The 14,841-nt window shown below is 44.0% G+C and overlaps 1 protein-coding gene across 1 annotated transcript in view; it reads right to left on the bottom strand.

Moving 5' to 3' along the window:
• Positions 1-14,841, bottom strand: part of STPG1 (sperm tail PG-rich repeat containing 1) — a 59,251-nt gene that overhangs the window by 8,398 nt on the left and 36,012 nt on the right. The window contains exons 7-8 of the mRNA XM_067460581.1: positions 12,973-13,144; positions 4,029-4,219 (exon numbers count right to left, since the gene is read on the bottom strand). Coding sequence (XP_067316682.1) covers positions 4,029-4,219; positions 12,973-13,144 — 363 coding nt within the window. The remainder of the gene's footprint in view (positions 1-4,028; positions 4,220-12,972; positions 13,145-14,841) is intronic.

A 14,841-nucleotide genomic window follows, 5' to 3' on the forward strand; every position in this document is an offset into this window, starting at 1 on the left:
GGAAACCAGCAAGCAAACAGGGCAATAAAGCAAAGGAGTCAAGTGATGCTTTTCAGAGTATGATTTGTAATACGATTACTATAACCTGTTTGTGTCACATTTCATGACGCACAGAGAGAACTGACCCAGTGTGCCTCTACACTGTAGATATGCAGTTTGGTACCACTTGAACAGACTTGGCTAAATGCTATGGAATCCTGGGAGTTGTAGTTTCACAAGGTCTTTAGCCTTCTCTGCCAAAGAGTGTTGAGGCCTCACCAAATTCTAACTCCCAGGATTTCATAGCACTAATGCAGGGTAGTCCAAGTATGTAGATCAGTGTTTCTCAACCTGGGGGTCGGGACCCCTGAGGGGGTCGCGAGGGGGTGTCAGAGGGGTCACCAAAGACCATAAGAAAACACAGTATTTTCTGATGGTCATGGGAATTCCATGTTTTGAGCCAATTCTATCGTTGGTGGAGTTCAAAATGTTCTCTGATTGTAATGAACTATAAATCCCAGCAACTACAACTCCCAAATGTCAAGATCTATTTTCTCCAGACTCCACCAGTCTTTACATTTGGGCATATTGAGTATCCATGCCAAGTTTGGTCCAGATCCACCAATGCATGAGTCCATAGTGCTCTCTGGATATAGGTGAACTACAACTGCCAAACTCAAGGTCAATGGCCATCAAACCCTTCCAGTATTTTCCATTGGTCATGGGAGCCAAGTTTGGTTCAAATCCATCGCTGGTGGAGTTCAGAATGCTCTTTGATTATAAGTGAACTATAAATCCCAGCAACTGCAACTCCCAAATTACAAAATCAATCCTCTCCCAACCCCACTAGCATTCACATTTGGGTGTATTGAGTATTTGTGCCCAGTTTGGTCCAGTGAATGAAAATGCATCCTGCATAACAGATATTTACATTATGATGTATAACAGTAGTAAAATGACTGTTATGAAGCAGCAACGAAAACAATATTATGGTTGGGGGTCACCACAACATGAGAGACTGTATTAAGGGGTCACGGCATTAGGAAGGCTGTGAAGCCCTGATGTAGATGCACCTGCTGACAGAGAAGCCCAAAGTCATTGTGAAACTACAACTCCCAGGATTTCATAGCATAGAGCTGTAGCAGTTGTCTTATTTGTCCTAGTGTGAATCCATTTGCTTGGGGAACAATAGAAGTCATGGGGAGGAGGGAGCAAGCTTGTTTTCTGCTGTCCTAGAGACTAGGACGTGGAACAATGGCTTCAAACTACAAGAAAGGAAATTCCATTTGAACATTAGGAAGAACTTCCTGCCTGTGAGAGCCGTTCAGCAGTGGAACTCTCTGCCTTGGAGTGTGGTGGAGGCTCCTACTTTGGAAGCTTTTAAGCAGAGGCTGGATGGCCATCTGTTGGGGGTGCTTTGAATGCAATTTTCCTGCTTCTTGGCAGGGGGTTGGACTGGATGGCCCATGAGATCTCTTCCAACTCTATGATTCTATGAAATCCCATTGTGTTCCAGCTCCAAATAAGAGCATTTTGGGTTCTAGCCTTGCGAAACCATAAAGAAAACGAATTACCTTGGAAGTATGAGAGAACCCGAATAATAACAGCACTGGCTAACAAATGTAAGCACTGTTTTGGGTATATTTGACACGCTGATTGCAAAAATGAAACCAATTTTCCCTTATCAGCTCTAGTTTTTGACATACAGAACATGTGCCATTCAGTCACCACCTGCTGGCTCATAGAAAACAATGATAATTGTATCTAAGAAACAAGAGCTGATGCGGTCTTTTCAATGCAATTTTCTGACCCAGTGCCTCAAATAACTCCAGGAATAGGCCTAAAAACCAAGACACCAAAATATTGTTTTGTTGACTTCTGTCATTGTCACAAAAATGTAATGTGCAGATTTGATAAATGTGAATTTAATGAATAAGTTGAATGGAAGGATGTATGGACGGAGTTAATAATTTTGGAGACACCAGTATAATATTAAGGCCTGCAATGACTAACTACCTGCTTGCTGGACTGTGATTAAAACCTGCTAATAAGAACTGAAAAATAAACTGTGATAAGAACTGTGACAATGATTATTTCAAGTTACAGAAATGTTTGCAGCATTTCTTATGTTAAGAAGGAAGGCAACACAAGCCTTGTGTTTGTCAACACCAATCAAGAAGAGTCAACATTTGGCCAGGAAACTGAGATGGAGCCAGGATAGAAGACGTCTCTCATTAATTTACAACTTTGGGACCACATCAGCAGAATATTCCTATAAAAGACTCGGTCTAATAATGTTCAAATTGTGACAGACCTGAGGAGTCTGGTCCACCCGCCATGCTCTGCTCCATGGGAAGGAGAGAGATGGTGTATTCGGAGAGTGGCAGATTTGCAAGGGAGCAGTCTGGTCACTTTGGGGCTTCTTTCTCAAGGGAAGAGGAAGAAGTATGCTTTTGTAGTCTTAGAGTTTGTGCATGGAGATCTGATCCTTGGCATTGTTCTTAGGGAAAGATGTTTTGGCATTTCAACGATTTGAAGTTACGGAACTATACATTGGCAATCTCCAGGAAAGCAGGATCTAGCCTAACAGGCGCTTCTCCAAGGAGGGAGAAAATAATATGGTAATATTTGAATGCCTAAGGATAAATGCGTGTATATGTGGTGTAAACGTTGAGTGAAAATGTAATTCCTCTTTGTTTGTTTGTTTGTTAGCCATGTAATTGTAAATCCAATGTAGTTGCATAGAATCTGTATGTCTGTACGCACTTACTTAGGCGATTCCTTGTTTTCTGAGGAGGATTGTCTTCCAGTATTCTTGTGGGTCCGTATGTGGCTGTGGAGCCCTATTCTTGCTCTGCATCTTCTTCCGCAGAGAGGGCATCGGTTTCCAGGTGGAAGGCAGTTTAGGTCGGGGTTGGCTTGACGCGTCTTCCTCTTGGCATGCTTCTCCCTTTCGCCCTCCATTTGTGCCTCTTCAAATTCTGCAGCACTACTAGTCACAGCTGACCTCCAGCTGGAGCGGTCAAGGGCCAGGGCTTCCCAGTTCACAGTGTCTATGCCAGAGTTTTTAAGGTTGGCTTTGAGCCCATCTTTACATTTCTTTTCCTGTCCACCAACATTCCATTTTCTGTTCTTGAGTTCGGAGTAGAGCAACTGCTTTGGGAGACGGTGGTCGGGCATCCGGACTACGTGGCCAGTCCAGCGGAGTTGATGGCGGAGGACCATCGCTTCAATGCTGGTGGTCTTTGCTTCTTCCAGCACACTGACGTTTGTCCGCCTGTCTTCCCAAGAGACTTGCAGGATTTTCCAGAGGCAGCGCTGATGGAATTGTTCCAGGAGTTGCATGTGACATCTGTAGATAGTCCACGTCTCACAGGCATATAGCAGGGTTGGGAGGACACTAGCTCTATAAACAAGCACCTTGGTATCCCTACGGATGTCCCGGTCCTCAAACACTCTCTGCTTCATTCGGAAAAATGCTGTGCTCGCAGAGCTCAGGCGGTGTTGTATTTTGGTGTCAATGTTGACTTTGGTGGAGAGGTGGCTGCCAAGGTCCAACATCGAGACATCGAGATCCAACAGCTAATTGACAAGAAAAGGAAAGCCTTCCAAACATGGCAGAGAGACATCAACTGTGCTGCTAAGAAAAAGATCTACGCCTGCACAAAAGCTGAGGTCCAAAGAAGGACAAGAGAACTCAAGAGCATTTGGTGGACAACGAAGGCTGAAGAAATCCAACACCGGGCAGATACCCATGATGCTCAGGGATTTTTCAAAGCCACAAAGGTCATCTATGGACCAAGAAACCATGGCATACAGCCTCTATGTTCATCAGATGGAACCAAACTCATGAAGGACCAAAAATCAATTGCACTACGTTGTATGTCTGTATGTCCAATTCTTTGTCTAAATGTTTTTCTATAATCTGATGTACCCTCTCACACTGGAAATTGCAATGAAAAGAACCTATGCTTCAAAGTTATTGAAAAGTCATTCATGACATAACAATAGTAACAACAGCAGCAGCAACAACAATAATGCAATTTTACCTGGGCCTGGTACTTCTTGGTGGAAATTCTCTCCTGACCAGCGGCCTGTGTTAGAGACAAATACAGCACTGGAGATGTAATGCTTAGCTGGTCCATTGAAGTCAACTATTTCGTACTGTCCAGGTCCAGGAGAAGGGGGAGTTTTAGGACGAGGAAGTGGTGGGGCTGAGAAATTCAAGCCATATTTCCGCCTGAGGGGAAACAAAAAGAGATATTGTGAAAATGCACTTTGACTTGGGATTAAACTTGGTTTACGAAACAGTACAGAGTTAGATCAATTTAGGTCCACTGAGAACCCCATCTGATTGTGGACAATGAATTGTATTAGAGGACCTTGGGTGCATCCACTTGACCTGTCATTGCTCCATGCAATGGAATCCTGGGATTTGTAGCTCGGTGGGGCGCCAGCCCTCAGTGGCACAGTGGGTTAAACCGCTGAGCTGCTGAACTTGCTGAACTTGCTGAACTTGCTGACCAAAAGGTTTGGCAGTTCAAATTCAGGGGGCAGGGTGAGCTCTTGCTGTTAGCCCCAGCTTCTGCCAAACTAGCAGTTCGAAAACATGAATAGATGAATAGGTACCACTTTTGCAGGAAGGTAAGTGATCCATGCAGTCATGCTGGCCACATGACCTTGGAGGCGTCTATGGACAACACCAGTTCTTCAGCTTAGAAATGGAGATGAGCACCACCGCCATAGTCAGACACAACCAGAGGCGGCCCTAGGTAATTTTCAATGGTAAGCAAACAGTATTTTGCCCCCCCCCCCCAAAAAAAAAACCAAAACAAAACAACCACATATATTTTCTGTTCGTCATGGAAGTTCTATGTGCCATATTTGGTTCAATTCCATCATTGGTGGAGTTCAGAATGCTCTTTGATTTTAGGTGAACTATACATTCCAATAACTACAACTCGCATATGTGAAGGTCTATTTTCCCCCAAGAGCACCTCAAGAGCGCCCCTGGGCAAAATCAACTATACTGCAAATGCTTACTTTGCATAATGGTTGGCTGCCCCTGGACACAACTAGACTTAATGTCACGACTAGACTTAATGTTACCTCAGGGTACCAGCACTCTTTGGCAGAGAAGGCTAAAGACCTTGTAAAACTACAACCCCCAGGTTGCTGTAGAATGCAAAATGCATCCTTGATCATTCTCTCTTTTTAATGTTTGCAGTCTCTGGCTTTAGAATCACTTGTAAACCACAGGGAGGACACTTTTCTACCATGACGACAAGGCTGGGATTATATTAGTACTAACTCAAATGCCAAGGCTTAGGTAAGGAAAATACCATTGTCATCGGAGGATTCTTCTGAGTTTTATGCTTCTTCTTCCCTTTGCAGGTGGAGACAATTTGGTGACAGGAAAGTCCTCCAAACTTTCAACAGCTGCCATTATGATAAGTCCCTTTGGGTGGTTCGAAATCTTAACCATTTTAATTAGCTGTAAGTTTGCATTTCTTATAGTTTGACTGCTAATGCTGCTGATGGTTAATGCAAACAGATGTCTGTTTGCAGAATGCTATAGAAACGGGAAGGATAAATATGTAAATATGGTTTTAAATAGATGCGAAGTCTAAATAGAGCATTGCTTGGATAGTAACCTGCAATTGTTGCGCTGCATTTGTGTGGTTGACTATGGTGGATTTGATTTAAATTTCTTTAGGAGTCTGCAGGATTCATTGTCCTACTGAAGTTTCATCTCTACTGCCATATAATGCTGTTTAACTGCATTGAACTGCACTATATGAGTCTATCCTCTCATGTAATTCAATATGAAACTGCATTATATGGTAGTACAGATGGGAGCTGACATTAAAATCCTCTACTTAGGTGGACAGTGAGGCCGAACTCCAATATGCCATATTTCCTTGGAAATAAGTCTAGGTCTTATATTTTTATTTCCAAAAATGTATTAGGGCTTATTTTCAGGGGATGTCTTATTTTTTTTTTCATGTATCACAATCTACATTTATTCAAATACAATTGCATCGTCTTCTTCTGGGATGTCATCATAATATTAAAGTAAAGGTAAAGGTTTCCCCTTGACATTAAGTCTAGTTGGGGGGTGGTGCTCATCTCCATTTCTAGGCCAAGGAGCAGGCGTTGTTCGTAGACACCTCCAAGGTCATGTGGATGGCATGACTGCATGGAGTGATGTTACCTTCCCGCAGAAGCGGTACCTATTGATCTACTCATATTTGCATGTTTTTGAACTGCTAGGTTGGCAGAAGCTGGGGCTAACAGTGGGAGCTCACCCTGCTCCCCAGATTCTAACCGTCAACAAATTCAGCAGCTCAGCAATTTAACCTGCTGCACCACCAGAGGGCCCCGTCATAATATTACGTCAATAATATTATTATGTCATCATAACATTACCGTATATACTCGAGTATAAGCCGACCCGAATATAAGCCGAGACACCTAATTTTACTACAAAAATTGGAGAAACGTATTGCCTCGAGTATAAGCCGAGGGTGGGAAAGGCAGCTGCTATGTGTAAATTTGAAAATAAAAATAGATACCAATAACATTACTTTAATTGAGGCATCAGTAGGTGAAATGTTTTTGAATATTTACATAAAATTGTAATTTTATGTAAACTCTGATTGAACCACTATTCTAACCTTCTTCAATGCAAATGTGCTGACGCATCCTTCCAATAATAATAAAAAGGGTGAAATAATAAATGTAATAATAATAGAGTAAAATAATGAAAATGTAATAACAGTAATAATAGAGCAGGCATGGGCAAACTTGGGCCCTCCAGGTGTTTTGGACCCCAACTCCCACAATTCCTAACAGCCTACCGATTATTAGGAAGTGTGGGAGTTGGAGTCCAAAACACCTGGAGGGAGGGCCCAAGTTGGCCCATGCCTGTAAGAGAGTAACATAATAAATGCAATAATAATAAAGTAAATTAATAAATGTAATAATAATAAATAGAGTAAAATAATCTATATAAATAAAAATGTAATTTTCGTTTGTGGGATTAATAGAACTCAAAAATCCCTGGACGAATTGACACCAAATTTGGACACAAGACACCTAACAACCCAATGTATGTCCTTCACTCAAAAAAATAGATTTTGTCATTTGGGAGTTGTAGTTTCTGGGATTTATAGTTCACCTACAATCAAAGAGCATTCTGAACCCCACCAACGACGGAATTGAACCAAACTTGGCACACAGTTCTCCCATGACCAACAGAAAATACTGGAAGGGTTTGGTGGGCAGTGTCCTTTGGTTTTGGAGTTGTAGTTCAACTACATCCAGAAAGCACTGTGGACTCAAACAATGATGGATCTGGACCAAGCTCTACACGAATACTCAATACGCCCAAATGTGAATGCTGGTGGAGTTTGGGGAAAATAGAATCTTGACATTAGGGAGTGGTAGTTGTTGGGATTTATAGTTCACCTACAGTCAAAGAGCATTCTGAACCCCACCAATGATAGAATTGGGCCAAACCTCCCACACAGAACCCCCATGACCACCAGAGTGGGCCACAGCAACGCGTGGCAGGGGACAGCTAGTACATGCAATAAAAATAATAATGACAACAGAGTAAAATAACAAATAACCTTGACTTGAGTATAAGCCGAGGGGGACTTTTTCAGCCTAAAAAGGAGGCTGAAAAACTAGGCTTATACTCAAGTATATACAGTACATCAATTTATATTTAATTACGTATCAATATTTTTATTGTATCATTCAATACCTCCGTTGTGTATTGCAACGGATGTACTACCACCAATGTGTCTGTCTGATGATCTTAACTTAGGCTTATTTTGGAGGTAGAGCTTATATGAAAAATAAAACCATGCTAGAGCTTATTTCCTGGCTTATTTTCAGAAAAACAGGGTCACATCCAGAGGCGGCCCTAGGTAATTTTCAATGGTAAGCAAGCAGTATTTTGCCCCCCCCCCCCCAACCAATTATTGATATATATTTTCTGTTTGTCGTGGGAGTTCTGTGTGCCATATTTGGTTCAATTCCATCATTGGTGGAGTTCAGAATGCTCTTTGATTGTAGGTGAACTATACATCCCAGTAACTACACTTGCCGCACTTGCTCCCTTGCCTGGCCCGCTTTGGGTCCGGAGGCCTCTTCTCCTGACTTTCTCCTCAGCTGTTGGGACCAAGAGAGAGACAGAGACAGAGGTGGAGATGCCCACCTTTCCTGAAGGTAGGCGCAAAAACAAAGGAGGGAGCGGAGATGGGAGATACCTCCAGCCGGAGGGGCTCTCTCTCTCTCTCTCTGTCGCTCTCTCTCTCTCTTGGTCCCAATGGCTGAAGAGAAAGTCAGGAGAAGAGGCGACTTTTGGTGCGCACGCTGGGGTCTTCAGACACGCCTCTGGACCCGGTGGGCCAGGCGCGGCGGCTCCGGCCCCTGGCCCACCCGTGGATTGGGGAGAGGAGAGGAGGCGGGTGGAGTGCCAGGGGATTGGGAAAGGGAGCCGGTCATGGGGAAGGGATTGAACGCGGAGAACAATTGAGCACCGGCTCTGCTCGCACACCCGATGGCCAGGTGGAGCAGGAACAAGAGGGGCTAGGCGAGGCTCAAAGGCCCGGCCCCTTTGGGAAGAGGATCTCCCGGCAGCGAGGCAAGAGAGCCGAGGCTCCCCCCAGACTGCTAGGGCTGTTGTGAGCTGAGGGGGCGCTCCTCAAGTGGCGGTCGAGGGCCATTTACAGAGGCGCCTCTGCGCCCCTGGCAAAAAAAAAGTGTTCTGCGACTGCTTACTTCTTGTAATGAACGAGCCGCCCCTGGTCACATCACAGCATGTTTGCTAGTAACCTAGTTCCTTGGAGAACCTGGTTTATTGTTATGGATCTTTTGCCAAAGGATAATAATAAATAATAATATAATAATACTTTATTTATAGGCCCCCTATCTCCCTGGGGGGGACTCAGAGCGGCTTTCAGGCACTGTGGGAATCTTCCAAAATGTTATTTCCATTGGGTGCCACTCTGTTTCAGCGCTGGCCTTCCAAAGGCCTTTGGGGTGCGGCATCGAGAATAAAATAGAAAGAACCGCAGTGAAATATTAGAGACGGATGCTGATCTGGAACAAACTGGTGCGGAAAGTGGGTGGCATTGCATGGTCCGTCTGGCCTCAGGCCATTCATCACCTTGACATAAATGGGATCTGGATGGCTTTCTTTCCCACTTTTTCTCTCAGTGAAAGGGCTGATCGTTCTGGTATGATCTGCCAGTCCAGATGGATGTTCTTGGTGCGTCAGGTTTGATTTACATCTTCCCTCATTGTGCCTCGGTTTATTGGGCACAACCCAGCACCGGCTCACCCTCCTGCCCTCTTTGCCTACAAAGCTTGCATTAAAAGAGCAAGAGATGTAGTAAAGATACCCCCAAACGATGTGCAGGGTTTTTCAGCCAGAGCTGAAGCAATGAGAAAGAATGTAGAGGAGGAGATCTTATCTCGAGCCAACTTGACTCTGCTGTTTAACGTAGGCTAATCCCCATAAAATTGACTGGACTGATTGATCGATTTATTAGGCCATGAGACAGGTAGGGGGTAAAGTGGAGAGTTCCTATAGATTACCTCTATAGACATCGGTTAAGGCAGCAATGTATTTTCAACCTTATTTTGTGTCCCTTTTTTCTGAAAATAAGACCTAACCAGAAAATAAGCCCTAGCATGATTTTTTATGATTTATTTTATTTATTTTATTTCTCGTGTCAGGGCAGCCAGTCAATTATATTACATTTCTAACAGAACAAAGCAAACAAACAGACATATTACAAAATTTGTGAGTTTGGTAGTTGATTAAATGTCCTTTGACAAGTATCTGGCCACTTGGAGTGCTTCTGGTGTTGCTGCAAGAAGGTCCTCCATTGTGCATGTGGCTGGGCTCAGGTTGCATTGCAGCAGGTGGTCAGTGGTTTGCTCCTCTCCGCACTCGCTTGTCGAGGATTCCACTTTGTAGCCCCATTTCTGAAGGTTGGCTCTGCATCTCGTGGTGCCAGTCTGTTCAGCGCCTTCTAAGTCGCCCAGTCCTCTATGTGCTCAGGGGGGAGTCTCTCATTTGGTATCAGCCATTGATTGAGGTTCTGGGTTTGAGCCTGCCACTTTTGGACTCTCGCTTGCTGAAGTGTTCCAGCGAGTGTCTCTGTAGATCTTAGAAAACTATGTCTAGATTTAAGTCGTTGACGTGCTGGCTGATACCCAAACAGGGGATGAGCTGGAGATGTCTCTGCCTCTTGGTCCTTTCACTATTGGCTGCTACTTCCCGGCGGATGTCAGGTGGTGCAATACCGGCTAAGCAGTGTAATTTCTCCAGTGGTGTAGGGTGCAGACACCCCATGATAATGCGGCATGTCTCATTAAGAGCCACATCCACTGTTTTAGTGTGGTGAGATGTGTTCCACACTGGGCATGCACACTCAGCAGCAGAGTAGCACAGCACAAGGGCAGATGTCTTCACTGTGTCTGGTTGTGATCCCCAGGTTGTGCCAGTCAGCTTTCGTATGATATTGTTTCCAGCACCCACCTTTTGCTGGATGTTCAGGCAATGCTTCTTGTAGGTAAGAGCACGGTCCAGAGTGACTCCCAGGTATTTGGGTGCGCTGCAATGCTCCAGTGGGATTCCTTCCCAGGTGATCTGATTTTTTATGATGCTCCTAATATAAGCCCTAACCCCCCCCCCCCCCACCCTTGCAAAAACGTCCCACTTAAGATCATTAGCAAAACACAGCAGACATATTGAATGGCAGGGGCTTGGACTAGATCAGGCATGGGCAAACTTTCTAACTTGGGGGCCGCATGATAGCACTACTTGCTAGGGAAGGGGGAAGGAAAGAGAGAAGAAAGGAAGGATGAATGGGAGGAAGGGAAGAATGGAAGGAGAAAGAGGGAGAGGAGGGAGGAAAGAGGGATAGGCTCCCAGTCGAAGGTAAGGAGGCTTTTATGGCAAAGAGAGGTGGCTCTGGCACTGACTGAATCTTTGGCTGATCAGGGAATAAGGGGGCTTGCTCATGAGGAGACCTCAAAGCCGGGACTCATGATTTGCGAGATTGGGGGGATATAAAGGCATATGTTATTATTATTTATTATTATTTGATGCACTTATTAACCGCCATTCTCAGCCCATAAGGGCGACTCATGGCGGTGTACAGTACACATAAAAGACAATTACAAAAAAGCCAGTTTCAACAACATATAAACTATACAACAATTACAGACTACACTAAAAATCCGCTTCGTCTCTTAGTGGAATCATAGCCAGTCTCATATTCCTTGTTCCATTCCAGTTCTCATTACCGTATTGTTTAGCACTTAATTAAATGCCCTCTCGAACAGCCATGTCTTAAGGCTTTTTCGAAAGGACATGAGGGAAGGCGCCTGTCTGATGTGTGCAGGGAGAGTGGCCCTCCCCAAGACAGAGTAGGCACCAAGCATGCCCATCTGTTTTTGGTAGCTTCTTCCCACAAGCCCAGCACTTCAAAGGAGGTTGTAGAGGACATACTAGTTTGGTACAAGGGAAAAATCCATGAAGAAAAAAAAGTCAAGAGAATATTCTAGTCTGAAGAGCATGAGATTCCTAGCTGCTGCTAAAGCGGCGGACAAAAGGAACTGAGGCGGTAGCCCCTCCCACTGGCTATATACCTCCATGGGAAGTGTGGACGGGGTTTCCGCCAAAATGTATCTTAAGAGTTCTAGAAGATTCCGAACTGACTGTGCAGGCACAGGAGATACCATATATGTGATTTCACAGAGAGCACGATGGAGAAAGAAGGAAAGACAAAAAAGAAAGAAGGAAAGAAGGAAAGATGGAAGGAAGGAAGGAAGGACAAAAGGGTGGAAGAAATGGATGGAAGGAGAAAGAGTAAAGGAAGGGAGGTAAGGAGGAAGAATGCGAGAAAGAAAGAAAGACAAAAGGGAGGGAAGAATAAAAGGAACGAAGGAGGAAAGGGTGGAAGGGAAGGAGAATGAGGGAGGGAAGGAGGAAGGAAAGAGAAGGAAGAATAGGATGGTAAGAGAGAGAAGGGCCTAAGAAAAGAGCCCAAAGGGCCGCATTCAGCCCCCGGGTCTGGGTTACTCCATGTGGTCTCTTCCAGCTCTATTATTCTATGATTCTATAAAAACATATTAGTACAATTAAATATAAATAAATAATATTATTGGCCTTAATACTTACAATAAATGATCACATAGGGTTGTTGTAGGTTTTTCGGGCTATATGGCCATGTTCTAGAAGCATTCTCTCCTCAAGTTTTGCCTGCATCTATGGCAAGCATCCTCAGAGGTTGTGAGGACCTCACAACCTCTGAGGATGCTTGCCATAGATGCAGGCAAAACGTGAGGAGAGAATGCTTCTAGAACATGGCCATATAGCCCGAAAAACCTACAACAACCCAGTGATTCCAGCCATGAAAGTTTTCAACAATACAATGATAACATTAAATTATGATGAAGTATTAGTAAACATCCAAGCTGGCACCTTTCGACGAGAGATGTATACACATGAATAAAAGAATAACTGTGTAGATTTTTGTATATCAACAAATGAATACATGTATTGTTGTACCTGAAAAAAATAAGACATCCCCTAAAAATAAGTCCTAATGTGTCTTTTGAAGCAAAGACTGATATAAGATCTGTTCTTTTTTTCAGGGAAATACGGTAGTCCTAAAATATGTCAAGTGCAACCCCCATATCTGGATAATACATTTCCAGGCTTTCCTTGGGTAAAAGCGAAGCTATTGTAACGAAGGGTTTCTGGTGCCCAAAATACCATTTTTTAAAAGGACATTTTTGGACTACAAGACCTGGCCATGCTGACAGGACAATGCAAACACTGTAGCCTAGAGGTTAACTTTGTGAAGCATCGCAAGTTTGTGTGTTTCTTTGTTGTTCCTAAGCAGGTGGGTTCATCTCCTGCTTAAGTGGATTTCCTTTTACAAAAGCAATTTGGAGACTCACAATCCAGGGAACTTTTGGTACACTGCCCTTGGGGTTTCGGCCGGCCACTGGTAGGCTGCAGGTCCGGGGCCCAGAGTCTCCGGTTTGGTTTCACGCGTCGTTTTGGACTTGAAGCAGGACACCAACATCGTTGGTGCCTGGCGAATTAAGGAGTCCTTAATTTCGTAATGACCTACATCAATACAAAAAACACACAGTTGAAATACAGAACCCCATCTAATCCAATTTTATATTTTAGCAAACAGGGAAAGAAATAATGCGAGACCTTGGGTGCATGTACATTGTAGAATTGATTCAGTTTGATGCCACTTTAACTCGCATGGCTCAATATGAAATTCCAGAAGTTGTAGTTTTCTCAGAGAAGGCCAACAACTTTGCAAAACTTACAATCCCCAGGAGTCCATAGCATTGAGCCATGGGAGTTGTCTTAGTTTATCCTACTGCAGTGTTTCTCAAGCTTCCCAATGCTGCGACCCCTTACAGTTCCTCATGTTGTGGTGACCCCCAACCATACCATTATTTTGCTTCTTCATAACTGTAATTTTGCTCCTGTTATGAATGGTAATACAATTATCTGATAAGCAGGATGTATTTTCACTGGATAGAATTTGGCACAAATACCCGATCTGTGCCCAAATTTGAATAGTGGTGGGATTGGGAGGAGGGGAGATTGATTGATTGATTTTGTCATTTTGGGATTTGGAGTTGTTGGGATTTATAGTTCACCTACAATCTGAACTCCCCCAATGATGAAATTGAACCAAACTTGGCACACAAAACTCCCATGGCCAACAGAAAACACTGGAAGGGTTTGATGGGCATTGACCTTGAGTTTGGGAGTTGTAGTTCACCTACATCCAGAGAGCACTGTAGACTCAAACAATAATGGATCTGGACCAAACTTGGCACAAATTTTCCATATGCCCAAATGTGAACACTGGTGGAGTTTGGGAAAATAGACCTTGACATTTGGGAGTTGTAGTTGCTGGGATTTATAGTTCACCTACAATCAAAGAGTATTCTGAACTCCACCAACGACAGAATTGGGCCAAACTTGTTACACAGAACCCCCATGTCCAACAGAAAATACTGTGTTTCCTGATGGTCTTTGGAGACCCCTCTCACACCACCTGGCGACCCCCTCAGGGGTCCTGACCCCCAGGTTGAGAACCACTGTCCTACTGGAAGCCCATTTATCCAGAAATGAATTCCATCAAGTTCAATCCCCAGTTAAGGCAATCAGTGCAGTTTAACACCAAATCAAATGCCAGGGCTCAATAGGATAGAATCCTGGGATTTGTAATTTGATAAGGCCCCGTACTCTTTGGCAAGATGCCATATCCTTGAGCCACAGCAATTCAAGTGGTGTGAAAGTGCATTCATTCTACAATGTAGATGCACCTTTTGAAATGCCTGTCCTCAGCCTGTTGGACAGAGTTATAAATCCCATCATCCTAATCACCAAGAGAATATTCTCTGAGGATGATGGGACTCATAACCAATGCGAGATCATTCTAAGGTTGGCAAAGGCTGATTTGCAATAAGCAGGAAGAAAGGAACGATACAACCAATTTGACTCCAGAACAATAAAAACTACCAAGTTTCAGTGAGAAGAGGTCATCTCTCCTCTGAAGGATGTGAAGTTTATAAATAGCCAGATAGTAACTTGTGCAGAATTCAGAATTGCCTCCAGGCCATGGGTAGGGAAACATTTGCAAAATTGAAATTATTGGGGGGGGGGGGGGTATTCTCCATCCTTTACTCTTGTAGGTCACAGGTATGTCCCAAATGACGTCTAGGCAGCTGTGAGCAAGGAAGTCATGATGTTCTGATCTGGTGGGGAAGCCCGGTTTCTAGGAGGGGAAGGGG

This window comes from Anolis sagrei, chromosome X (genome assembly GCF_037176765.1).
Source record: "Anolis sagrei isolate rAnoSag1 chromosome X, rAnoSag1.mat, whole genome shotgun sequence".
NCBI classification, from domain to species: domain Eukaryota; kingdom Metazoa; phylum Chordata; class Lepidosauria; order Squamata; family Dactyloidae; genus Anolis; species Anolis sagrei.